General features: G+C 43.3%; 2 protein-coding genes across 4 annotated transcripts in view; one reads left to right on the top strand and one right to left on the bottom strand.

The window, feature by feature from the left end:
* The first annotated feature begins 706 nt into the window (after nucleotides 1-706).
* On the top strand, nucleotides 707-7694 carry C3AR1 (complement C3a receptor 1). Of its 2 annotated transcripts, none has more exons than XM_030478108.1 (2): nucleotides 707-4562; nucleotides 6284-7694. In XM_030478108.1, exon 2 carries the CDS (start codon nucleotides 6328-6330, stop codon nucleotides 7294-7296), a length of 969 nt encoding a protein of 322 aa, XP_030333968.1. In that variant the 5' UTR covers nucleotides 707-4562; nucleotides 6284-6327; the 3' UTR covers nucleotides 7297-7694. The 2 variants fall into 2 exon arrangements, with proteins under 2 accessions (XP_030333968.1, XP_030333967.1); XM_030478107.1 differs by having other exon boundaries at nucleotides 6171-7694.
* Nucleotides 7695-8660: 966 nt separating this feature from the next.
* Nucleotides 8661-26145, bottom strand: part of FOXJ2 (forkhead box J2) — a 28076-nt gene continuing 10591 nt past the window's right edge. Inside the window, exons 2-11 of one of the 2 annotated variants that reach the window (XM_030478104.1) lie at nucleotides 19969-20321; nucleotides 19367-19441; nucleotides 17313-17381; nucleotides 16809-16949; nucleotides 16170-16368; nucleotides 14393-14722; nucleotides 13888-13989; nucleotides 13234-13434; nucleotides 12261-12359; nucleotides 8661-11160 (exon numbers count right to left, since the gene is read on the bottom strand). In XM_030478104.1, coding sequence (XP_030333964.1) covers nucleotides 11072-11160; nucleotides 12261-12359; nucleotides 13234-13434; nucleotides 13888-13989; nucleotides 14393-14722; nucleotides 16170-16368; nucleotides 16809-16949; nucleotides 17313-17381; nucleotides 19367-19441; nucleotides 19969-20301 — 1638 coding nt within the window. In that variant the 5' untranslated portion in view covers nucleotides 20302-20321 and the 3' untranslated portion in view covers nucleotides 8661-11071. The remainder of the gene's footprint in view (nucleotides 11161-12260; nucleotides 12360-13233; nucleotides 13435-13887; nucleotides 13990-14392; nucleotides 14723-16169; nucleotides 16369-16808; nucleotides 16950-17312; nucleotides 17382-19366; nucleotides 19442-19968; nucleotides 20322-26145) is intronic. The other variant, XM_030478106.1, reaches the window with a different exon arrangement.

The raw sequence follows: 26145 nt of genomic DNA, 5'->3' as shown, positions 1-26145 counted from the left end.
TATCGGGGGCTTGTAGTTCCCGGCGTGCCCTCAGCACGGGGCCTGGGCGCGCCTCCCCACCGTGGTTTTCTTTCCTGCAGGCTCGGGTTTTAAATGAAAATGGGTTTTTGTGTGCCTTGTGGTGCTGGGGTTATGCAGCCTTTGGTAAAATAGAAAACCGAAGAGAAAAGGTGGCATAAACCATTACAAGTTTTGCAGCTGGAAGTGGTGAAAATGCATGCTATATAAAGGTTAATTTCTGGAGTGTGACTTTCCAGAAATGTGGCCAAGATAAGCGTATAGTTACTAGCTTATTTAAAAAATATTATAACGCCAGTACCATTTGAACTAATTTTTTTAATCGTGACTTTTCAGTGAAGACCGATGCTGAAGTTTACGGCTCTGCAGTAGCCTATTACTGCGTATCTAAAAGTACTAAATGATAACTCTGAAAACTGGAAGAAAAGGCATAAGAAAAGCTACCAAGTTCTATATCCCCTAGCTACAAAGAACTATATCCAAAGTTCTGTAGCCAGATGTGGGCAGAGAATGGGCTAATTGTGCTAGGAAGTCATTTAAGCTATCCATGGAAGACTGGGTGAGCACAGCTTATTGCTGAGTGTAAAGCAAAAAGTGAATTAAAGAGCGCTAAGTTTGAGGAATTTTTTTTTTTTTTTTTTTTTTTTTTGGTCAGTATTTTTTTCCCTGCTCTGGAATAGTATTAGTGCAGCGAGAGCTGAAACCAGATCTGGAGGTTTGTTTCTTGCTGTTTCTGAAGATAAGTAGAACAGGATGGTAATGAACCTCAATCACAGCAGCCAAACATGCTGTGCTTCTGTCAGGCCAAACGTGCAACTAGCCCAGCTTTGTATCTCTGACAGTGCCCAGTGCACAAAAACTTTGAAACAAAGAAAGGGAGCCTGCTGATTCCATGGATCTGGTAAGTGAAACTGTTTGGAAGATGAGGACAGGAACAGTATTGGGTTGTTAAAGACTAGCAAAGTAGGATACTTGAAATTTAACAAGCATATCTAAATGTAGCTGGCCTAATGTTGACAGCTGTTTGAGTAGATACACTGGAAAGACACGTGAGTGGTGTGAGCTAAGCACATGAACAGATACGGAATGACAGATGTGCAGCTTCCTTTTCCCCTTCCCTTCTGCCAGCTGAGGGGGTGCCTTGCCAGGCTGCACACTGGGGCGCGCAGATAGATTTGAACCATGTCATGCACAAGAACTCGTAGGAATACACAGCACCAATACTCAATGCAGATACATGCCACAGTGTAAAAGAAGACTCTGCCTTCTTGCTTGCAATATGTCGCCGTTACATTGCTTGCCAGACTGCCAGAATTGAGGCAAAGAAGTTAATCAGAGAGAAACCTTGGAGCAGAACAGAGCTGCTTAAAGAAAGCGTGCAAAACAGTACAGAATTACTTTCCTAGTATACTAGCTTCACAGTCTAGTGTAAGGGCTTTGTGTGGGCCAGGGGCTTGTGTGCATTTGTTAGCAGTATTTTATAAGCTTTCCTTCTGTGTGGATCCATCTACTTGGTTTTTTGTTTTTTGTTTTTTTAATTTATTTATACTTTCAGTTACCCAGATCATCCCTGGAGCCACAAATCTAATTGTGCAACACAAAAAAGTGTAATTTTGTTGTTTTCAAACTCCTACCTGATAAATTAATTTGATGTCTCCTAGTTCTAGTGCTGTAAGAATTCATGTCACCTTCTTCATGTGTCTCTCATACCGCTACTTAAATGTCTCTTTCCCAAGGTGAATCATTCTCATCTATTTAGCTTGTCCACCAAAAGACGCCATTCTGAGCCATGGCTGTCTAGTCATCATTTTCTGTATCATTTGTGATTCTCCAGTTGTTTTTAAGATTGAGGACCATTACAGCATTCAATATTCAAGAATCAACTGAATGCTTCTGTTATATTTAACTTTTTGAATAGCATTGATTTTTCACAGACTTTTCTGCAGTGACTGCTAAGTTTTTTCTTTGAATGGTAATAACTTATTTACATCCCTCTGTATAGTTATGGTTGCTTTTCCAAATTCAGTAATTCACAATTGGCAATATTAAATTTCAGCTGCCTCTTTATTGTGGTGTCATTCAGTGTGCCACTATCTTCCCACAGTTCTTCTAGAAGGAGAAAATATAGAAGACAAGAGAGTGTCAAAGGGCCAACTTTAGAAGGCACATGAGGAAAGATGCACAAACAGCACTAGGGCACTGGGAATACATCTCCCATTCAATTCCACTGAGACTTAACCAGCAGAGAACATAACATTTTTAAACAAGCATCTCTGGACCTAGGAAGTACAAAGCATTGCCAAAAATAGCTAACGCTTTGGGGTTTCTTTTGGTTTATTTGTTTGTTTTTTAAAGGATTAAGTAGGGAGGTTGAAATCTTGAAGGAGAACATATTTAAACTCGGGCTATGAAAGCAATAGCAGAAATCTTAGCTGGAACTCCACAATGTTCAGTCATAGGAGATGTACAAATAAAAAGGCCTACACAAGCAGAGTGAAATGTACAGTTCTTGCCAATCCATAGGTAGCCTCATAATAAACCATGCGGAAGAATCATTTGGGCTTTTGTTTTGCAGTTGTTTTGCTTATTTAAGAAAAAATAAAAATAAGGCATTGTCCAAGAATGTACTTAATGGATGGACCAATATTTGGAATTTTCCTTCTCTGCACAGAAGGTACAGGGGAAACGAGTCTCACAGAACAACTCATGAGATAACTTAAAGGTTAATCTCAAGATTATTTTTACAAAACAACCCAAATACTACTACAAATGGTGTTTCCTTCCCAGAAGATGCCCTGGCAAAACATTGGACCTGAACACTCAACCGGTACAGAGAACCTGTTACTGTGAAAAGCTAGTTTTTAATTACATATGATCTATAAATGTGCAAGTTTTGCCAAGCTTTGTTCCCTGCTTGATATCCAGAGTTTATTCTTACCTGATCTTACTCAGCAATGTACAAAAATGCACAGTTCAGAAGAGAAAATGGATACAGAAGAGAAAGAAAGAATGCAGCGTAGTGATCTGGGATTGCCATCAAGGCTGCAAGTCAAAGTCTGGTCTGATCTAAGTAACCATTTTATGGAAGTTAACAAAATGCCTCTTTTCCTCCTGGCACTATCTCCTTTGAGTGTCTTCGTTATTGGGCCCTTTTTGCTGAGGTGCAAAATGTTTCAGCAGTCAAACAGCTTAAAAGGTTCATCGGTCTGGAATCCTCTACAAAGAGGTGCTACGTCATCTCACCACTGTCCAGGGCGAGCTGGCTGGATCAGTGTTTGCTGCAGGGGAGAGGGTTTAACTGGGAAGATCAGAGCTGGCCTCTTACAAAGGAGAGTTTGAGTAGAGCCAGGCACATGGTGAGGAAAAGGCTGCGTGTCCCTTTGCCAACAGGAGCCAATGGGAGGAGTATCCTCCTGCACACACTTGCTGCCTGGGTCTGAGGAGTCCCCAGGAAAGATGTCAGCTGAGCATAAGATGCAGCTAGAGGAATTTTCGTGGCAGGCTGCTGCCAGCCTGTCCATCTCTGGGGTGCAGCCCAGCCCTGGCCTGCCTTCCTGTTTCTGCTTTCAGATTTTGTTTGTGTTGGAGGCAGCATTACTGTGTTTCAGAGAGACGTGCTCAGGCGTGGAACTCTGCTCCATCCTGGTTCATTTTCCAGACTGAAACCAAAATAGCAAGGCTGATTCTTGAATGTCTGAGCTTTGTCACTTCTGCTAGCAGTCTGGATTTCCCAGATTGGAGGGGTGAGGGGGAACCCTACTGTTGCACATATGAAATGCCTTGCCCTACATGCTTTATCTTTTTATAGTCTTGTCACGATTTGTGCTATCAGCATTTCAGTTAAACCGCTTCTGACTTTTCATCAGTCAAGTTCCTTCTTAAAAACAACAACAAAAAAAAACCCCAACCAACAAGAAGTCTTGAAATACCCTGAAAGGTCAGAAATCAGATTTAAATCCCTTTGATGTGACCAGTTATGGTTTGCCAAGTACAGTGTTTTGTATTTGGTAAACTAAGCTGTCTCAGGCTGGGACAGCAGCTGATCTGGATTGATAAGAATCCCAGAAATGGCATTGTCTGGGTGAATGTGCTGATCTGATAAAACGTGGAAATGACTACAAGATAACAGATCAGACACCTGATGGCAGGATTTGGAATTATGAATTACATCAAGCAAAGGTCAGTGTTATACCAACAGGCAAGACGTGATCTGGTTGTCGTAGGGAGGCTGCAGTGAAGTATGTGTCTGTGCCTCGCTTTCCCTTGCTTTCTATGATTCTTTGACTCAGGGCACTAAATATTTTGACAGTGTTGAGACAGCTTCTTTGGATTTGTTATTTTATAAGCAAATCTCGTCTAAAACTTCAAATACGAGTCATTCTAAGCCTTTCCAGCATGGTGAAAGAACATACTTAGCACACACATGCACGTACAGGAAAAAAGCAGTTCCTAAAATGTCATGTGAGTTTCTGTTTTCAGTCACTTCAGAAACAGGACTGATGGTACTTGCTCCCCGACACACTGGAATACCCTGCTTCGCTCGGGTAGGTATAATAAACTGAAGGATTCTGCTTTCCGCTTTAACTTGCAATTTCGTATTCTTTGCTCCTCAAAACCTCTCTCTCCTCTCCAGTTACCCCCTTCCATTTTCATAACCACATAGCAGCCCTGTTAGCACTCTTGAAAACATAGCATGGTCATTATCTTCTTATTGATTCATCCCTCAGTATGCTATGGAGTAGGATGTGTATTCCTATTTTCACAGCGTTCCTTGATTCCCTCTCCCCTTCATAGCATCTTCTGTAGCCAATGTGGGGAGGCAGCAAGATTCAGCTCTTGTTCTCCAGTTTTCCCTGTAAAAGTTGCTTCTTCATATGTCAGCAAGACTTGTTAGAATTTTAAGTTAAGCCCCTAGTTGCTGATTTGGAATGGTTTTGGGTTTTTTTAATTATATTGATATTTAGCCCTGCACACAGCAGTCCCTGACTGGCGTTTAAGTACTGGCATAGTAGAGGTTAAAACAGTCAGTCTGGGTTGTTCATGTCTCCTCAGTTGCTTCTGCAGGCTGTATTCAGCTCTTACCTATGCAGCTCCCTTGCATTCTGGTAATGCTTTTAGGGACCTGTCAGCAACACAACTGTCTTCATTCACATGGAAAGGGTTAACAGGGATTTTATAAACAAATAATTCTGTTAATGCCTAAAGGATGAAGATCAGACTCTTTCTCAGCTCTGTCTTGACTTTGCTAGATTTTCTTTCATTTCTAAATTTACTAATATCTAAGTCCAAGCATAATTGAGCAATTAGTTTTTCCACTACTATTCTCACAGTTCTAAAATGTCACTGAAGTATTCTGTGACTCAACTTAGTTGTCTTGCAATAAGAAGTCTTTTCTTCTGTCTGAAATGCTCAAGAGCAGTACTGCTATTGCTCTGTATTTTAGTTTTTCTTTCTACAACTAAACCTCTGCCTGTTCTTCTTAAACCATTAATTTCTTGCCTTTCTCCTCATCAAGACTAGCTTCCCGAGGAACCAGCTGAGAGCTTAGAACAAAAGCAGGGAGAAGGAAGTGCTTTCTGAAACTTCCCTAAAAATACCCCTTAGCAAACAGGGTTGCTGTCCTGTCTGTTTTATTTATAATGTCCAGAAAGTGGAGCAGGGTTATTTCATGAAGACGAGCATTGCTTTCTTAACCGAAACCTATTACACTGGTTATGCCAAGAAATCACTTGTTTTAAAGAGAAAAGGAATTAAAATGCTGACTTATCTTTCTGAAGAAAGAAGTGTATACAAAGCTGGAAGTTGATCAGGAAGGACACCTGGTGACAGTGTGGGCATGTGAACAGAGAGCTCCACTTTGGAGACTAAAAGGAACCAGACTGAAATCAAGGGGGATGACAGATATTGCAGGACTTAAGTATATACAACCCCCCTGCTTGAATAGTGAGGCTTGTGTAGCTTAGCCAACATGAGAATGAAGAATGTGTATAATGGTCAAATTAGTTAAGCCTTCAGCACAAACTTGTATAGACTGATGTCTTTGTACTGCTCTGTACTGTCACCTAGCTCGGAGATGCTTCAGTACAAATAAAGAGAAGACTTTGAAGAGGAGGGTGTATGAATTGCCTACTGATTTGCTTTCTGTTTTATAGCTACAGAATGCCTCAACTCCTGGGTAACAGCAGTTCACATGAGCAGGCTGCTGAACATTATGCATCAGAATCCATTGTCTCCATTGCTATCTTCATCATCATTTTCATCATAGGTATCCCAGGCAACGGATTGGTGATCTGGGTAGCTGGTCTGAAAATGAAAAGGTCTGTGAACATTGTCTGGTTCCTAAACCTTGCTGTGGCTGACTTCATTTGCTGCCTATCCTTGCCATTTTCCATTGTTCACCTGGCCCTCCATGAACACTGGCTGTATGGTTGGTTGCTCTGCAAAGTCATCCCATCAGTCATAATCTTCACCATGTTTGCTAGCGTCTTCCTACTTACGGCCATCAGCATTGACCGGTGCCTTCTTGTGATGAAACCTGTCTGGTGTCAGAATCATCGAACAGTGAAATCTGTATCACTAATATGCAGTGGCATTTGGATCCTGGCCTTCATTTTCTGCTGTCCTGTCTTCCACTACCGTGAGACTAGCACTCATGATGGCAAAACTGAGTGTGGGTACAATTTTGGAGATCACATAGCGCTGGATTATGTAGATAGTCCTGTAAATGAGTTACAGGAAGCATACTCACCTTTAGACTACAGCGGTAATGACTCCTGGGTTAATGTCTATGAGGGTGATTATTCTGTGTCACTTGCCTCAGTGGCAGTAAACATCACTAGGACTGTCTTTGGCTTCCTACTCCCCTTTGGCACAATGGCAGTTTGCTATCCCCTCATTGGTTTCAAAATGCATGCAAACCAGTTTCACAAGCCACGCAACAGAATGCTGAGAACGATTGTGCTCGTGGTAGCTGCATTCTTCATCTGCTGGGCTCCGTACCACGTAGTTGGGATTCTGTACCTTATACCTACTCTTGGAACACAACTGAGGCAGTCACTGATCCTCTGGGATCACCTCTCTACAGCACTTGCATATGCCAACAGCTGCATGAACCCCCTGCTCTATGTTTTTGTGGGGCGGGACTTCAGGGCAAAGGCACAACAATCACTGCGAGGAATCTTGGAAGGTGTCTTTACTGAGGAGCCAACACATTCCATCCCTTACTCTCTTCACAGAAGCAAGACTTCAACAGAGAAGGACAGTAGCAGCACAGTGTAACGCAAGACTTCCGATCACCACTGTAGAAAGAGGAGCTATGGCCCTGCGCATCGATCACTCTCCACTTAACAGCTTTTTGTCTTTCTCCAGCACATTTGATTAATCTGCAGCTCTACACCCAAGGCACTGAGATGGTTCAGCTCATGACAGCAAACCCCCTTTATAGCCTAGAGAGATGGGAAGTTGAAGTACCAAGAGTAATAATCTCTGGGAAGATGCTGGTGAAGGAGGAGACAGAGTATTTCAACATTTAAAGGAAGAAAGCAGGCTTGCAGAATGATTTGTGGTGGGATCATGTAGTTTAACCTCTGAATTGCTAGATGAGAACATCATTAGAGTTATTTGTGTATGTCTACATTCTACATTGCCTGTTTCTGATAAACTGCAGATGAAAGTAACTTTTGATGTCTCCTTGGAATCTGTCATCCTGTTTTCCCTCTCCTTTGAGTGTACTTGGGGTCTGAGGGTTGGGGTTTTCCCTCTGAAGATTTCCCTAGAGGGTAGTGCTACATTTTCTTACAGCAGTGCATTAGAACAGCACTTGCCCCAGTCAGCTGCATGGAGCTGACTTCCATGCCCTGGTAGATGATGCCCAAGATGTTTCTTTGTCCTGGCACATACACCGCTGTACAGCAGTAACTGGTCAAATGCACGTACTATGGCTATATTTGTTAGCATGCACTCATTCACTCCCTCTACCACCAGAGTCCCAAATCTTCCTTTTAGGAGGCACATGCAAATGTACCTACTGCATTTTAAGATGGCACACCAGCAGAATTGCAGCAACTGCACTCATTGCTGAACCAGATTAGGTGGCTGCTGGACTATCAGGCATTTGGTAAAACCTTGGAATGGAGAAGTGATAACCTCCAGTCTGACCCCAAGAAGGTGGGGAATAAGCCTGGTGCAGCACAGTTATATCCTGCTCTCATGTCTTGCTGGTGGAGGAGGATAGAATTGTGTCCTGGCAGGCTATTTGGGGGTATTTTCCAAGTCTGGATGCTCTCTGCTCCTGAAAAGCACAAGTACATTTCCTAGGAAGTGGTTTAAAAATCAGCTTTTTGTATTAGTCCTTCCCTAAAGGAGTAAACTAAATGGTCGGAGAAACAGGCCTTAAGCATTGGCATTGGTTTTACTTTGCTTTTCTGGCAAGCACAAGTTGAGAGACTCACTGATCTCTGTGTCCTGAGAACAGCTGTAAGAACTTTTGACATCCTGAAGTCTCGGTCTTAAAGTACATAGTGGTGGGGGCTGCTCATTTAGCCACGTCCACACTCAAATTCTGGTTCTGAGGTAAGAAGGTGGGAACCGAGCCCACCAGCCGGGCGCCGCTGGCAAAGAAGTCAATACTGGCACCAAGAGGGTTAAACCATAAACATTCACTTTTTGTTTTTATTAAGAAAGCATGCACAAAAATAAACTCGTGAGACCACGCTCCTCTCTCCTGGCCACTGACACGAAGCACGGGGGGGCCTGCAGGGGGGGAGCTGGCACCGCGCACCCTGTGGAGCTCCGCACGCCTGCCCGGGGCCGAACCACGCACCAACAACACACGTTTATCTCAGGGCAGAGGAACGAGGCTGATTTGCACACTGACCGGCATGTATTTACATATGCAAATGAGGCACAACTTAATACGCAAATGAGGCAAATATGAAAATGAGGAGCACTTTATACGCAGAAGGAGCCATCGCAGTTGGTTTCTCTTCCAGTGGTGTTTTCAGACTTCCACAGGGCCGGCTCTCAGTAATACCCTCTGCAAAGCACTAACTGGCACCCACCAGAGGTCATCTCTCCTGGTTGTCTCTGGTGCCACTTTCCACAGAAACCCATCACACATGCTTCCGAGCTGTATCATTCCCATCCTGAGGCAGCAGAGAGAACAGCTGACTCCACGCTGCAGTTGTCTGGGATTCCTCATTTCTCTTGGAAACACTCAATGATGAACTCCCCCCCCAAAAAACACACTTAAAAGGGAGAAAAAAAAAAAAAGGAAACAAAAATGTCCACCCTCCCAATCCAGGGAGACTCTGTCCACTTCCCTGACAAAGATCCAATCGCTTTATCCCTACAGCAAATTTAAAAAGCAATGCTAGTTCCCCACCTTCCTGCAGCCAGAGTAGAGCTTATTACTCCCCTGCCCCGGGTCTGTCAAGTAGTCCTGATGTTTTATTTCTATCCTGGTTCCCTTCACTGGTGAACAGGGAATAAGGGCTGGGGGGAGGCTTTACAAAATATTAAGAAGAAACAAGAGGTTTGACAGAACGGAGCCAATACCGGCAAAAAGGGGAACACAGGACACAGCTTTGGGGAGGAGGCATCTCAACACTCCTGCTCCTGCACCTTTTCCACCTTCCTGATTCGCAAGTGCTGACAAAACTCATCCTTTGGGATTTACACTAGATTCCACAATCTCCCCAGCTGAATTGCAAAGGGGTCTGACCCACCCTCCTCCCTTCTATATTACGCTCTTTGGCTGTTCATTTTAAGAATCTGCCACACTTCATCCTCTCTTCTAATGCACCTCTTAGAAAAGACACTTGTGAGGGCCTCCCAGTTACTTGACCAGAGGGTCCAGCCCCTTGCCCATCATCCTGTCATTCACCTCCACTCTGAGCAGCAGCTTCCTCTTCCCACCACAGCCCATCCACACAGCGGGAACCGCCGACAGAACCTGCACCTACACCACAAGAGCCCTGTTGTTGCTGGTGCTCTCGAACCACAGGCAAGGGCAGTCTCCAAAGAAATCCAAGGGCTGGAGGGTCAAACAACAACTGAACAAATACTGATGGGAGAAAACCTCCAAATTTGCATATGCAAGTAAGAGCCTCAATACTATTTTGAAGAAAGGCTTGAAGGGGTGGGGATGAAGTTAAAAGCTCTGGGGAATAGAATTTGCTGAATCACATGCGACACCCCTGACTGCTTCTTTTACCTGGCGGGCATGTAGGCTTCACCTGGAGACTGCAAAAGGCAGTGTAGAAAATAGGTCAGGATTCCCTTAAAATCTCCCTCAGTTGTCACAGATGGCACTGCATTCCAAAACCCGACTTCTCTGCTACATTCTCCTTTCTCCAAACTCTGGTCAACCCTCCCAGCTCAGCTCAGCTCTCCCTACCTCAGGGATTACTCTCCTTTTGTACTTGGGAACTCTACTTCTTTTCCTGCTCTCTTCCTGCTGGTGCGAGAAAGTTCACAGAGCTAAGATCACCTCCCCAGTGTCCCTTTAGCCCCCGGGACCTTTACAACATTTACGAAACAACAGAACTACAGGCTCCCAGGGTCCACTAGGCTCTCTCACTCCAGTAGCCAATACAACAGATTCACCGGCCACCTTGAAGGGAAAGAGGGATTGTTAAACGCAAAATGACGGAGGCAGAGAAAGATGCACTCAAGGATTCAGCCTTCCAAGGTCTTTTCATGGCACCAAGGACCCATCTTTCCGCCCTCCACAGGGCGCCACGCAACACGAAAGAGCCAATCTGATGCGTCCAAGGCCACCAGAGGAGGGGGAGGGCTGTGCTCAATTATTGGTAATAATAATAACAATAATAATAATAATAAACAAAAGAAGAAAAAGAAGATAAAACAGGACGCAAGGAAGGATTATCTTCGGCAGCATCTTGCGGTGGCTTCTCTGGCGGAGATAGAGAATATATATCTATATACAGGCAAGGCAGGGAGGCTGGGGAGGGTGGTGCTGGCACCAGTGACCCCATGTCCCCCTCCCCTCCCGCGTCCTTCACGAAGGACGGGCTATCAAGTCTGTAACTCGTTAGGTGATCAAGTCCCAGTCAAAATCATCGGGGATTTCCTCATTGGCGCCTGGAGGAGGCCCTGGAGGCCGAGGGACCAGATGGTGAGCTGCCCAAAACCAAGAGAAAAATAGAACAGAAAGGAAAGAGAACAGTTAGAATAAAAAATGTCACGCTTTTTCACAGTGGGCCCTTGGGCAAAAGAAAGCATAAGAGATTTGGGCCTTCTCCTTTCCAACAGTTGAACAAGCAAGAACGCTACTGGCATGATTTTCTCCGTCAGACAGCACCTACCAATGTCTGTAGGTGGTCTGCTATGAAATTCTCCACAGCAGCTTCTACAGAGGTTAAGTTTGAGTCTCCTTAACCTTCCTTACAGCTGACTGCTGATGGAGCACAAAGGACTTCATCAACAGAAGCTTCTCGTGTAAAGTTGCCTTCAAGCAAGCAAGGATGAGGCTGAGCTAGAAGACTATTTATGTGAAGTAGAAGTGAAAGAAATCAGGCCACTGAAATCCTAAACCTTGCCAGGGCTATGGCAGAGCCCTAAATGGAGGGTCCCTTGTAATCCAGGCTCCCTGTCTACCCTCAGTGCTCCATTTGATTACTAAGTGCTTTGGGAGAAATGCACAAAGGGCTTGGGAACCAATTCTTTGATGTTCCATGGTATAATACAACTTAATCAAAGAATCAATAGAATGGTTTGGGTTGGAAGGGACCTTAAGACCATCTAGTTCCAACCGCCTGCCATGGGTAGGGATGCCTCACACTACACCGTGTTGCCCAAGGCTCTGTCCAACCTGGCCTTGAACACTGCCAGGGATGGAGCATTCACCACTTCTTTGGGCAGCCTGTTCCAGTGCCTCACCACCCTCACAGTAAAGAACTTCTTCCTAATCTCTAACCTGAAGTTCCCCTGTTTCAATTTGAACCCATCACCCCTTGCCCTATCACTACAGTCCCTGATGAAGAGTCTCTCTCCAGCATCCTTGTAGCCCCCTTCAGATACTGGAAGGCTGCTCTGAGGTCTCCACACAGCTTCTCTTTCCAGGCTGAACAGCCACAACTTTCTCAGCCTGTCTTCACACGGGAGGTGCTCCAGCCCCTGATCACCCTTGTGGCCTCCTCTGGACTTGCTCCAGCAGCTCCATGTCCTTATGCTGGGGACACCAGAACTGTGCACCCCTTACCTGTAATGTCAGCCCTTACCTGGGCGATTATATCCCGGAGAGTCCTGGGTGGAAATCTGGTACATAGGAGATGGCCCGGAGAAGAGATGGGGGGGCTGGGGCTGGCCATAGGAGTTCACTGTGAAAGAAAAGGAGTAAAAAAAACCCAAAACGAAATCAACCAAAAAAAAAAAAAAAAGGGAAGAAAAAAAAAAGGCAAGCAAAAAAACCAAACAAAAACCCCAAACCCCCCAAAAACCCTAAACTGTTAAGGTTCTGGTCAGCTGTCTTGGCCCTGACTGGGTGGCAGCTCACTCACAGAGCAACTCACTCAGACCCACGGGATACTGAGGGAGATGTTCAGCTGCTGGGTCCTATCTGCAAGCTATAGCTTGGTCAGAGATCTTGTTCTTGGAGCCAGCAGCAGTTTCTCTACTATTGTGAAAGAAGAACATTTTCATCCAGAAGCGCCACAAGCTGGCTCAGTATCATCCATTTAACTCTGTACTAGACGACACACACCATCACAGTTCTATCAAGACCATCATATCCTCTGTGCTCTCCTCAGAAAGAATTCAGAGTGAATCCTCCTAGTTCTTGTCCAGCCAGTACTTCCCAACAAGGATGCAAGAGCTTTCTTCTTTACAGCTCCTACAGCTCTTGCAATCTGGAGTAGCAATCTCTTTACCTTGCCATTCCTTTCTGTTAGTCCCATACAAAACCCACCACACACACCTCCCCCTTCTCTTTTTATGGGTTTACCTTTCAAACGTATTTCTGCCTGGAGAGGTTGCCTGTCAGTCGTAAGCATCACATAGTAATGGCCTGCCTAGGCCACAGCCATAGGACATAATAATTCTTTAAAGCCAGAGAAGCTGAGTTGCTATGAACAGCTCTAACAGCCTAGCCCTGAGTTGCTCGCTGCTGCACTGCCTGGCAATGCTGCAAGTAGTTCAGGATACTCACAGAATTGGTCCTTACTTAAACATCATTTTAGTCTCCCTCCTAATTACCTTGGTTCATGGATTGCTCCTGTTTGCCACTGTTCAGGGCACAAGAATCAGAGATTCGGGGGGGCTGCTGTGGGCCAACCAGATGAGGCAGCTGACCAGTCTGGGTAAGGAAGTGATTAAGGGAGTCACAGAGGTTGGCAATATGATGTTGATCCAGCGTCCAGTTCTTCCGCTCAGCCTGGCGCAGACTCTCCATCAGCTCTGCAAGGGACAAAGGACAATGTCAAAGACAGCACTCGCACTGTGGTCTTCCCTGTCTTCTACCCCTAAATCCTACCTTCTCCCCACAAGCCCAACTTCATTGCTCTGAATCTGTCACCAAACTCCTGGAGAGCTCCATATCTAGGATACTGTCTCACTGACTCAGGTAGGGGTGGGAAGGGAAAAATCTGAGTTAGCTTTCTGAGGTACTTGTATGAATTAATTCCCTCTGCCCCAAATTCCTGCAGTGTTCAAGAGCTTCAGGATCTTTAACAAAACCCATGAAGTAGGACACCTCATTTTACACACAGAAGAGTTGATTCCTTGAGAAACCCATGGACTTCACACTGCTACATTGGAAAAAACCCAAAGATCTGGGCCCAGCACTCACACATTCTGGACTACAGCCCTAGTCACTGAATCACTAGACCCAGTCACTAGGCCAACACTGACCTGAGAATTGGGAATGCTCAATGCTAGACCAGTTCAGCCGGTTTACCATCTTGAAGCTTTCCTTCAGGGAATCAATGTTGGAGCACCAATCAGGGGGAAATGCTGGAATGAAATGGGGACAAGATTATTCCAGTACAGACTGCCCTTTCCCTCCACCCCTTAAAAAAAATGATTGGCCCTTCTTCACCAAAGAGCCTGATGCTACAGTCACTTGCAATCCTTTCTCCCTTGGAAGACCAGGAATGGTGCCTCTTTCATTTAGCCCCTGACTTTATTCTGCATCCCTGAACAGAATCCCAAAACCAGTGTGGATGTATCCTCCTTTCCATCAGTAAGAAAGGATTTTCCCTCTCAGATTTCAATCACAATTGGCTTTCACCCTTTTCCCACACACAACACAGGCACTACTTAGGGAAAGCTCACTTGTGGAATTTCTGTCTGGTGGCTCTTCATTGTTTCACTATTCCCTTTTCCCTGGATGTTCTTTCCATTGCCCCTGACTCACCAAAGCCAGCATTGTTGATTGAAGCCTGTGACTGCTGCTGCTGCTGGTGCTGATGTGGCTGCTGCTGTGGGTGGGAGTGTGGGTGATGTTGCTGATGCTGGTGGTAGCCTCCATGCTGCATTGGGGGTGGGTGCATGGACATCACTGGTGGAGGGCCATAACCTTCACCACCCTGCTGTTTTGCCCCTTGGGATGGGCAACCCTCTGGGGTTGGAGTGTGGAGTGGGGGAGCAGCAGCCACTGATGAGGGGCCTTGCTGCTGCTGCTGCTGCTGGTACATGTAGTAGTTGTGGTTGGAAGGCTGCATGTCACCAAGGAGAGAAGAGAAACCTGCCGAGTAAAAGGAAAAGGAGGGAACTTTAAGAGCCTCCTGGATTAGACCTCTGCTTAAATTGTGCATCTCCAATTTCACACTGCTCATCCTGCTATTTATGAAGCTTTTGGAGTGCCCTCTACAGGCTGCTAACAACTATCACCTGCACAGTTGCTCCAGATTCTCTTCGAAACAAAAGCTCTACAACAAAGCCCCAGCAAGATTTAATCTTCTAGTACAAAGTCAGGAACTTAAATTCCTCCCTGGATTTTTCCTATATTTACCAAAGTAATCCATACTCTCCTTAACCCATGCTTCTCCCCTTACATTGTGGAATCTCCAGGAAAAAATCACAGTAAAGGGCATTACATGCCACTAACCTGAGCTACCTATTTCCTACTTTGAGTGCCCTTACTTGACCATTCACAAGCAAGCATCAGTTTTTCACTAAATTCAAAATCAACTCTTAGAGCTTACTACTACTGTGATGTGGCAAAAGGATAAATACTGCCACCCTGACCCAAAATTCCCTCGAAACTCAGGTTTTCCTAGGCTACCTTACAGCTGAAGACTTGAGGACAAAAAACCTGACTGCTGCTAAGTTTTACAGAGACACACACTGAGTTGAGGTTCTTCTCTACATTTTTGTAGCTTGTCCATTCTACAGTACCTCACACAACAGGCTTCTACTAGGAATCTCAAGTGCCAGCGTGACGAAAGCAGTAAAAGTAATGCCTTTTTATTTCACTGAAGCTACAAGTCAAGAGGCTCCTCCTAGAACAGAAAACTGCCTGCACTGTACGATGTCTGACGGCATAGGTGATAATGTATTCCTTTTTACACCAGACTAATATTTATAAGAGTGTTTAAAGGTGGGAATAGCAACTGTAGATTGTTCTTGTTGCCCGTGGACATCTGACCATATTCCTACTGTCGTTCTGCCCTCTTGTGGCTGCTTCCTCAATCCCAGAAATGCAAGCTATGAATGGAGCTGTAGGATGTCATCTGCACTCTCAATCCACAAAGCACAATTCTCCAAGGCCTTGTACAATACTAGCTTTAACAGATCTGAGCAACGACAACTTTTCACTCTCCTTTTAGAGAAACTGCACATGCAACAATCCCCTTCCTCTTATGGTTTCTAGCCTGACATTGTGAATACTTCTCCAACATGTTTTTCTCTAAGCTTCTGCCATTTTAGTATTTGCTTTCGTATCAACACAAGGTATTTTTAAATCATTATCCTCTTTATTCTGAGAGAACTGGGGGTAGCAATAGATAAAAGACATGCAGATTTCTTATCTGCTCCTGGCAGAACTAATTACAGCATGCCAAACAAGGAAAGTCTGTTTGCACAGGCTCCTAAAAATGAGGGAAGATCTGAGAGATACCAAGGATAGATCGGTGGACAAGACTGTGTGGGCAGATACCTGCCCACCCCACATGACGCATATAGTTACTCACCATGCTGAGAGGAAGATGATTTCTCCAGCATAGATTTGTAGAGGTTTCGGAAGGACCAGCTAAGATCCTGGAAGTTGATCTCAGAGTAGGAGAACTTGAAGTCATGGTTGGCACTGTACAGTGGGGGTGGCACATCAGCCCCTTCACGGCCCTGCCCCCCTGCTACAGTAGAGGCAACATCCACAGGCCCTGCACCCTGCTAAGGAAGGCAGAAGGAAGGCCTTTAGATTGTACTAGGCTTTGTAACTTGAGACAGGGATCTGGAGACTAGATACAGGTAGAACACGCACTGATATCCCACATCACTTAGTTCATCTCCCAACAAATCTTCCCAAATGCCATTTGCCTTGAGAAAAATCAACCACCTCCCTCCCTCTGCAGCACACTGGCTTCAGCCTTTCCTTCAGCTGTCTAATACCATTATGCCTTTATCCTTATCCCCACCCAGCCCTTTGTTAAAATTTACTTCTTCCTTAATTTTCCATCTCTGCAATTTCAGCTTCTTCCCTTCTTTTTGTTTTTGCCTCTATATCACAATTTTCATGATTCCCTCTATTCTCATCATTTTGCTTTTCCATTCATGTGCTTCACCCCCTCTCTTCCCACCCCTATAAGGCTTCTATCCTTTGTGCTGCTCACCTGACTATAGTTGGCAATGGAGGTGTTGCTCTGGAGTGACAGCTGAGGGGTGGCCTCAGGTGGCAAAGAGGCTTCTGTGCTCACTGGAACAGCCCCTCGGGGGCTTTTACTTGCCTCTTGCTCTGGGGAGTCTTGTGGTATCTGTGGATGGGGAAGGAAAAGAAAAGGAAAGGAGCAGAAATCAAAAACAGATGGAGAAGTGAAACTGCAGATGGGAAGCCAGTTCCTCCACTGTAGAAGTTCATGGCTTAGAAAAGAGGAGGACTGGGCCTTAATCACTAAAGAGTCAGGATAAAGGACTTCAAACAAGATTAAACTTTGCTGAACAGCAGTAACAGCCAATCGGAAGGACATACATGCTAGTTCATTCTGTCCTAGGCTTTGTCTCCCCATCTGTATACCCTGCCCCAAAATGATACCATGGTCCAGTACTGAAAGGACTACTAGGAAGAAGAAGGGAGTTCCCCCTCCTGCTTCACGCTGTCTGTAAAGAACAACACTCACGTCATCATCTGGAGGATGCCGCCTCTTGCGAGATATATCTGGACACGTATCTATTGTCCAGTAAGAGCCCTGGAAAGAAAACCCATTGGTGAATGTACGATTAAATGAGGAAGCTTCCTGAAGCAGGAGGTTACTGGCTTAAAGAGTGCAGCAATGACTAAACATTAGGACCACAAAGCCCACACTCCAAAACATCAGACAACCAAGACTTGCATGTTGGAAAGAGATTTCTTTCTTGCACTGGGTTGTACCAAACAGTGAGGTATGATGCTACTGGTGGAAGGCAGAATGCTCTACACTTCCATCACTCTGAGACAGGACATCAAGAAGAGGATGTTTTGATGCAAGCTAGGCCAACTGTTTTGGGCCTGCACATCCCCTTCAGTACTTTCCTCACACTATGTTATTAGGTGGTAAGAACCAACTCAATGTTCAGATTGGGCACAGACAGCTAGAAGGATCGCTCTTAATCCATGCTTGTGAGACTCCACTTTAAGTACTATGCCCATTTTGGGGTATTCCCAGTGCAAAACAGATGCTAACATGCTAGAATCCATCCAAAGAGAAGCCACCGTGATGGTTACTAAAAGACATGATGTACAAGCAGTTCACAGAGAGAGATCTGTTTAACCTGGACCAGAGAAGGCTAAAGGGATCTAATTACTGTCTTCAACTGTGTAGGGAGATTATAAAGCACACAGAAACAAACTCTTCTCAAAACTGCACAGCACAAGAATAAAAGACAACAAACACAAGTTACAGCAAGGGAAATTACAGTCAGGTACAAAGAAAAGTTTCTTCACAATGATGTGGTGTAGCACTGGAACAAGTGCCCAGCTGTGGTATCTCCATCCTTGGAGATATTAAATACTCAGTGAGGACTTCAACAACCCAATCTAATTGTCCCTGTCTGGGATGGGGATGCGTGTTGACCTCCAGAGGTCCTTTTCAACATAAAACAGTCTATTATCCTTGTTTTCTGAATAAGTGTAAAGAGAACTCGAGTATTATTTAGCTCATTTTGACCTCCAATTGAAATCTGAAGAATCAGTGACAAGCACAGAACAGGTTTCCATTATAAACCCAGCCCAACATGCCAATGAACATCTGCAAACATGTACACTGAAGTCAGTTAGGATTTCCCAGAATAAGCCATATAATCGATGGTATTTTTGAGCAGTGATCTTCAAAGATATACTACTTCCATTTATAGATGCCAACTGAACACCACTTTGTCCTTTAAATATAACCTGAAGTAAAAGGCCTGAGCAAGCAGCCCTTTCTGGTAACTTTAGAGTGGTGGGGAGGAAAATAATCTTTCTCTCTAAATACATAGCTTCTTGTCCCCACCATCTCCTTCTGCTTGTTTGTCTGGTTTTGGGGTTTGTTTGGTTTTTTTCTCTTAACAGTAATATCTGCATGTCAAGATGCCAAGTCTTGGTTTTGCTAGCAATTCCGCTTTACAGTCTATCTATACTAACAGAGCTTTATTAGCTCTTACTTAGCCATCAAATTCCTAAATTCTTGAGTTTTACTTGTAAACCATTTCTACAGATTTGAATTATCTTATGGTGAATTTTTCCCTCCCCAACACAAAATGTTTTGCAGCCTAAATAGGTAGTAGTTCTGCTCTCACTTCCATGGATCTTGCCTCCAGGAAACCCATAATGTCACATCATAGTCCTGCCATGCACCAGCAGACACTACAGACTTTCATAATAGAACAGGGTGGACTAGACCCACATTTTACACATAAAGATCAAGAAGGAAAAGAAACAAAACTAATAAAGTACATTCAACCCCACTTTTTCCTTCTTCCAGTATCTTTAAAGTCAAGTGAAGATAACAGGTAAGAAAAATACTTGCTAAAACTGTTAAGGCCCCTTTACAGGTTCTCCTTAAGTGAATGCCAAAGCACTGCAGTAAATCTTACTACTGCTTCCATTTTTGCCTACACTTTAGGTTTCAAATTCCAAGCATGAGTTAGAAAGGGCAACCCCAGCTTATTCCCTGCAGTTTTAAACTGCTTGCTTAGGAGCATGCAGATTTCTTACCTTCCCAGGATCATCTCTTGGTCGAGGCACCTTCCGGAAACATTTATTCAGAGAGAGGTTGTGACGAATAGAGTTCTGAGGAGAGAGTAGGAGATACAGGTAAGTGCTGTAACAAAAACATACAGCCTTCTGAATATGACTGGGAGCAGGCAGAGAAAATAGAAGGATGCTGCAGACTCAAAAGCCAAAGCTCACAACATATACCCAGAACAGAGCAGAACAGAAGCTGTATAAAGGAAAGGGATGGATTAGGATGAATTCAGGGCCGAACCACTCATACATCTACAGAAGGTGCAATGAAAATAGTATCAGTGTGATGCAGAAATTGGTAGTGATGTGGCTTTTGGGGGAGAGCGGTGGTGGTTTTGTTTTTCTTGGTTGGTGGTGGTGGGGTTTTGCACACTCCTTCTTAGGGGCCGTGACATACATACAGCAAAGTTCTCAAGAGAAAACGGGACTTCTGGCTCTGCATTTTCTCCAGTTGGCCAACTGAGTTTCACATCTGTCTTTATATTTTGCTCAATGAGGATATTTTGCACAGAATTAAGGAAATCATTCTTGTAATTAGACAAAAAGGGTACTTTAGCAATGCAAGTCCTCACCTTCCAACCAATACCAGCATTTTTGTAATAAGGAAAGTTGTCACAGATCCAACGGTAGATCTCACTAAGCGTCATCTTCTTGGCAGGTGATGAGTTGATGGCATACGTGATCAAAGTGGCATAGCTGTAACGTGGCTTCCCATCTTGGTGCACTGCAGCCTCATCCTTACTCAGGGTGGCATTGGGATCGGTTGGTGAGCCTGGGGGACACTTTCGGGCAGTCCCTGGAGGTCCTGCTTGTGAGGAACCCCCTAATTTTTCAATAGTAGCCCTTAAGGTAAGCTGTGGGAGCCAGTCTATGGAAGTGAGGCTGCTTTCCAGGTCAGAGGCCATGATGCTGGAAACAGAAGTATCTGTGAGGAGAAAAAGAAAGAAAAGAGAAAAGAACTCCTGAGATATAAACAAGGTGAACCTCAAGAACAGAAACATCCATTTGCATACCTCCTCTGCTTCTCCCCCTATCACAAATACCAATGTGAAGATCATCCTGAAGATCATCCTACTTCATATACCTTATTCTCAGCCAGAAAGAATCATCCAAACCCACCGATGACCGTGTCTCTGAGAGGACCATCATTGTTCACAGCAGCTGTGACAGTGCTGATGGTAACACTGCTAGAACAGTCTTACCCAGAGAATCCCGACTGTTCCCAGATAAAGAACTAAGATCTACTCAAAGGATATGATACCTTTTCAGCAGCTGTATCACATTCACTCTTTTACTACATAAGTGATATAACCTTGGGACCCTTCACAAGGATTACCTATAATCCAGTAGGTTTGCTGTGTCAGGTAAGAGGAAAATCAGAGCTAAAAGGGAATACTCCTTCATGCCATATACAAACCACGATTTAATTAGATAATCTGGAAACTCAGGATTGTGACTATCAATTTGGGGAGAAATTAATTTCTGTCTAAAGCCTAGCCTCTCTTTTTGCATTAGGTGACATAATGAATCCTATTCCTTAGAGCTAGGATTACATATCATTTTAAAACACCAAGATCATGCATAATACTATATATAGATAATTACATCTACCATGTCGAGGTGGAACAGACTATATTAAGCTCATAATAGTTAAAGCTTTGCCTACCATAATCTATTTTTCCTAAATATACATATAATTTTATTAAGTATCCCTTAATTCACAACATAACAAGCAAGTATTTTCCCCAATCTGAGACACAATAAAAACCTTACTTGTCTAAAGTCACACGACAAGTTTGCCACAGGGTATAAAGAGACTCTGGATCTTTCCTCTCATAAATATTATATATTTCCCCTTATAAAACACACCTGTCCAACATGGCTAGCATTTGTACTCAGGGTTTTCTACTCACTAATTATTTTATATGAAGAAAATATTTAGCAGCATGAACTTGTATGAACTTGTACACTTAGCACACAAACTTGTATGCTGTCTTTTGTAGTAGTCAAGGCAGGAGAAAGATCATCACTCTTACTCATAATTGGCTGCATCGCTATACCAGGAGCAATCCCTTGAAGTCTGGACTGAGGTAGCTAAGTTTCCATGGCCACAACCTGCACTGCTCTGCAGTTAGTCTTTGCATAACAAGAATCATCTCTTGAAGGGCTGCAAGTTCTGCATCTTTCATTTTGAAATTAATCTTTGTAGAGGATTAGATGGTACTTCGAGCATGCTAGTGCATACAAAAGGTAAATGCACAAACACATACACTTATTTACATACACGCTCATGTAACAAATGAAGCACAGTAAGAGAGAACTGACAGACATGAACACACTCTGCTTAGGAAAGATTCATCAGCAGACACCTCCCACCAAGTGCATCACTCAGAGGAGTGGATCAGATGAGACAGGGAGACACTCATCTGCATGAATACCAATTAGATACTCATTCTAAAAATAGGTATTTGACAATAACACAGTGTGGATGCACAGATCCAGAGACAGATGCGCCCAGCATTTTGACACAGAAGCTCCCTGTTCTTCCCCCACAACCATATGCATTATACCTTGCACTTCTGCACTTAAGTGCTCTCACAACACAAAAGCATTCAAAAATCTACACTCCAAGATGTTTGTCTGCGTTAAATCTTTAATTTTCATGCACATACTAATCACGCCTCTTAGGGCTCAAACCACAACAAAATCCATCCCTCAACTGCCACAAGCAGTGGCTCCAAAGCCCTGGGCTCAGAAAACACCTCCTAACTGCACAGCTAACATTAGCACTCACACTCATATGCACGCACAGACTGAAAAGTAAAACTGCAGCACTACAGTATCTATAGTGAGTGGAAACATTTTTCTGTCTGTGGAGGAAAGGAAAAGCCCAACTGCTACTAACTTATCTATCTACTCATCTGCCACACTATCACATATGATAGCGATGACTACTTGCTACACAGCTAACTAGACCATCAGAGCTGAAAAAGGCTTTCCATTATCCACCCTCCTCAAATTGGTGCTTACTGAATATAGCTCTTTTTGGTTGAACTAATTGAGTCTCAAACATTTTAAATTAAAATAAATTAAGAAAATAAAAAAAAAAAAAAAAAGAAAAGAAAAAGGCAAGCAGCACTATTCCTTCCTGAATTACACAAGGGAAAAGCACCAATGTATTTTTATCCAGTGGGGGATGGACAGACACTGAGGTATCCATGTCACTGAAACACAGTTGCATTTGCATGGTAAGTTTACAGGTACAGTCTTCACGGAAAGTAATATTCAGTTTGGGAGAAAACAAACATGAACTAAGTATCAGCTGAATGCTTAATTCTGTGAGTGTGCCTCATATAAATTTTAATTTCCACAGTGCAATCAGAGAACAAATTACTGCTGCTTATCATATGCATGTTGAAACCATAATGAAATATCATTGTGCTAACAATACAAATCCAAAGTAAACTAAATACAAATTTCCCATCCCCCCCTTAAGACAAACACAGAAACCAAGACAATAGGTTATAAAAACCTATGTCAGGTTAAGATACCAATTTGAAACAGCAGAAAATCAATAAGCAGAAGAAAGCACTGCAGTTTTCACAGAGCTTCAGATCTGGCCAGGTTATGTCACTAGAGCTTTTGGGATGATTGGCTATGCAGTCAAATGTACGGTCAATAAGCAACATGGCCATTGTCAAATACACAAACTTCTGTGTATTTGTGTAAAATACACTTGTCAGGGAGGCAAGCAAGGTTAGAATTGGGCCCCATTACGCCTGTATTAAGCAGCTGAGCATTCTCTGCTTTATAAAAATCTTCAACAAGAAAACAAAATCCCAAAATCTTAAATAAAAAAATTCTGTTTATACACATGCGCTAATCACCCAGTACTGAAAGAGAACTTAAAACTTCTCTTAAAGAGAACTTACTGTCTTAAGATAGACAGTAATTTAGGACAGAAAGTGAAGACTCAAGACACAATAGGAATCATATGGGAAATTTCAAAGCAGTGGAATAAGGTTTTTTTTCCAAGTCTGAACTTGATCATGATACTGGATACTGCCGGTCTGTATCCTGGCAGTATGGGATCTTGTAATAATCAGGCACAGTCAAACCTTAGGTAAGGTAGCAATTCCAGAACACTATCAATAGAATGGTTAGGGTTGGAAAGGATCTTAAGATTATTTAGTTCCAACCCGCCTGCCATGGGCAGGGACGCCTCACACTAGACCATGTTGCCCAAGGCTCTGTCCAACCTGGCCTTGAACACTGCCAGGGATGGAGCATTTACCACTTCTCAGTACAAAAATAATTTGGTGTAATTGGCTATTAAATTATTTGAAATAATACCTACTGTAACAGTAATGCTTGCTAGACTTTGTGTTGCATATCTCATTCACCTGATCCAAGCAGCACACTTGACACTACTTAATGGTACGATAAAACGAGACCACAGCCAAACCAGAACAACTGATGATTCTTCCAACTTTCCCTTCCCAGTTTATTGCCTGGCAAATCTTCTTTCAAACTCTTCTCTTATGATCCTACTCAACAAAGGAAAAAAAAAAAACCCCAAACCACTAATGACTAACAAACACACTGAACTGAAATCAAGGGTGTTCAAAAAAATTCTACCACATTAGCAAGCCAGAATTAACTTTGAAGAAGTAAAAAGAAAGTCAAAGACCAGAATTCATAACCTCCCACTTTACATGGTAAGTGGTATCTGTATATATATTTGGCTGACTTTAAAAGCCAAGGGTAAGGTAGCCAAGTCATAACCATCATCAACAGCTGGAAATTGACTACAGAGCCTTCTCAAGCACTAACTAGTTCCAGTACAACCCCAAGTCAAGACAGGTCAGAGAGATGCAAAAATGACAGCCAAGCACTGACCCAAAACTACAATTAGATGGACAAGAATGCCTGATTCATAAGAAAAATGTATAAAATAAAATCCTAGCATTGAACACCTTTTAATAACCACTAATTCACTTGGGACTAGTAATACTTCACTACAGTGTTCCAAGAAAGCTACTGCCTTACTTTGAATATCTGCTAGTAGCAAATCGAACCTCAGGCTGAAAATGCAAGCTAGCCTTGTGTTTATGAGCTAGTACTATCCCTGCTGCAGGACTGAAGAAATCTGTACTTTGCCTGCCCTAATATTTTGCAAATGCTTGCTCTAAGCCAGTCAGATCTTATCCAAGGGTCACTGCTACTTATGTATCAGGACCGAAAAATGTATGAAATGTGGGAAACAGCACTCTAAGGGTCATACTGAATGCAGTTAATAAACATTTATAGCTTGAAACATTCTCTAAGGCTGAACTCAAAGGCTGGCCAGTCATAATCAGTTATGACTAAAGTAGAGAGTCATACAATGAATGAAACAACACTGCACACAGCCTACAGAAGATGCCTGTTCTAGAATAAATTTGTGCATTTACTTTTCTATATTTACTTTCACTGTTGCTTTATTTGCTGCTATTCCAATCCAATGAAACGCTACTGGCAAACATTCAAAGGAGACTCAACTTCAACTTTGAGAAGGAAGAAATGTGCAACAGGCTACCAAGCAGTGAGAGGCATTGCTGTAGAACACCTATAAAAATAAGGCCACTTCTATTTAGGTGCCTGAATCCAGTGATCTAACAATTATCGATCCAATACACTCAGAGATACACCTAGCTTCTACAGATTTAACAAACAAAACACCTCAAACCCAAACTGGCAAAAAACCACCATTTGACTGTAACCTTCCGGAAGCAGAAAGGTGAGCACGATGCCAATTAGAAGAAAATGCCTCAAAAAGTAAGAAAGTAAAACATAAGAATACCACATGCATGGAGAAATGGACAGCTTCTACTTTGACGGAAAAAGGCCATTTTGACACACTTGTGTAAATTACACATGCAAGGAACCTGTATTCTTATACCAATACAGAGAGGGGAAAGGAATCAATTTTGCTAACTCTAGCAGGAAGAGACATTTGCCATTTTAAGATGTGCTTTCCCTCAAAAATAAGGAGATGTGAACTAAGAGAGCAGGAACAAAACACTTAAATTATATCTTCTCCAAGCAATCATTCTCACTGAGAGATATTTGTTTCATGTAAGAAATCAGAAAAAAAGGATACCGATTACCTGCACAGTCTGAAATTGTTATGCATCACTTTGGAAACTACTTGTGAGAAGCCTTCAGGAAATGTTTATGTTTCTGGAATCAAACACAGAAGGAAGAGGGAGGCTGCTGGGTATTGGTCATAAAATGAAACTTAACCTGGAAGGAGTGGTAGGTGTCACATTAGTGTATCAGCAAACCAAAAGAAAAGCATTGCAGTTTGAAAGCACACTTCTGTCTGCAGTGCCACATGAAAGGAGGGAAAACAGGTCCTGGGGCAAAGAGATAAGAGAAATCATACCCTAGAGCCACGGTTCCCTTCTTTGGGAGCAAGCTGAAAACATTTTCCCAGTACATTATAGGCTTGCAGATGTGGAAACAGAGGGCACACAGTTCTTGCTAGTCATGAACCACAAAGGAAAAAAGAATTCAGCCAAAGGAAGTTACTGTCACCTAAGAGCACACAGTGTGGTATCACCTATAAGAATACGAACTGTCACAGTCTGCGCCTGTCCCTGTCACGGTGGTCTGACTCCATACCCCAGCTCAAAATGACTTGGTGCGCAAGACAGAATGTCTTTGAATGGTTGATGCTATGCCGTGTAAAAGAACACAAGTGGTAC

Source organism: Strigops habroptila, chromosome 3 (genome assembly GCF_004027225.2).
Source record: "Strigops habroptila isolate Jane chromosome 3, bStrHab1.2.pri, whole genome shotgun sequence".
Lineage (NCBI taxonomy): Eukaryota > Metazoa > Chordata > Aves > Psittaciformes > Psittacidae > Strigops > Strigops habroptila.
The sequence above is the reverse complement of the archived record's forward strand: the minus strand, read 5'-3'. Positions and strand labels throughout refer to the sequence as shown.

Excerpts from the sequence above, each read along its gene's own strand:
- C3AR1 (XM_030478107.1), top strand. The coding sequence starts at position 6,178 with ATGCCTCAACTCCTGGGTAACAGCAGTTCACATGAGCAGGCTGCTGAA.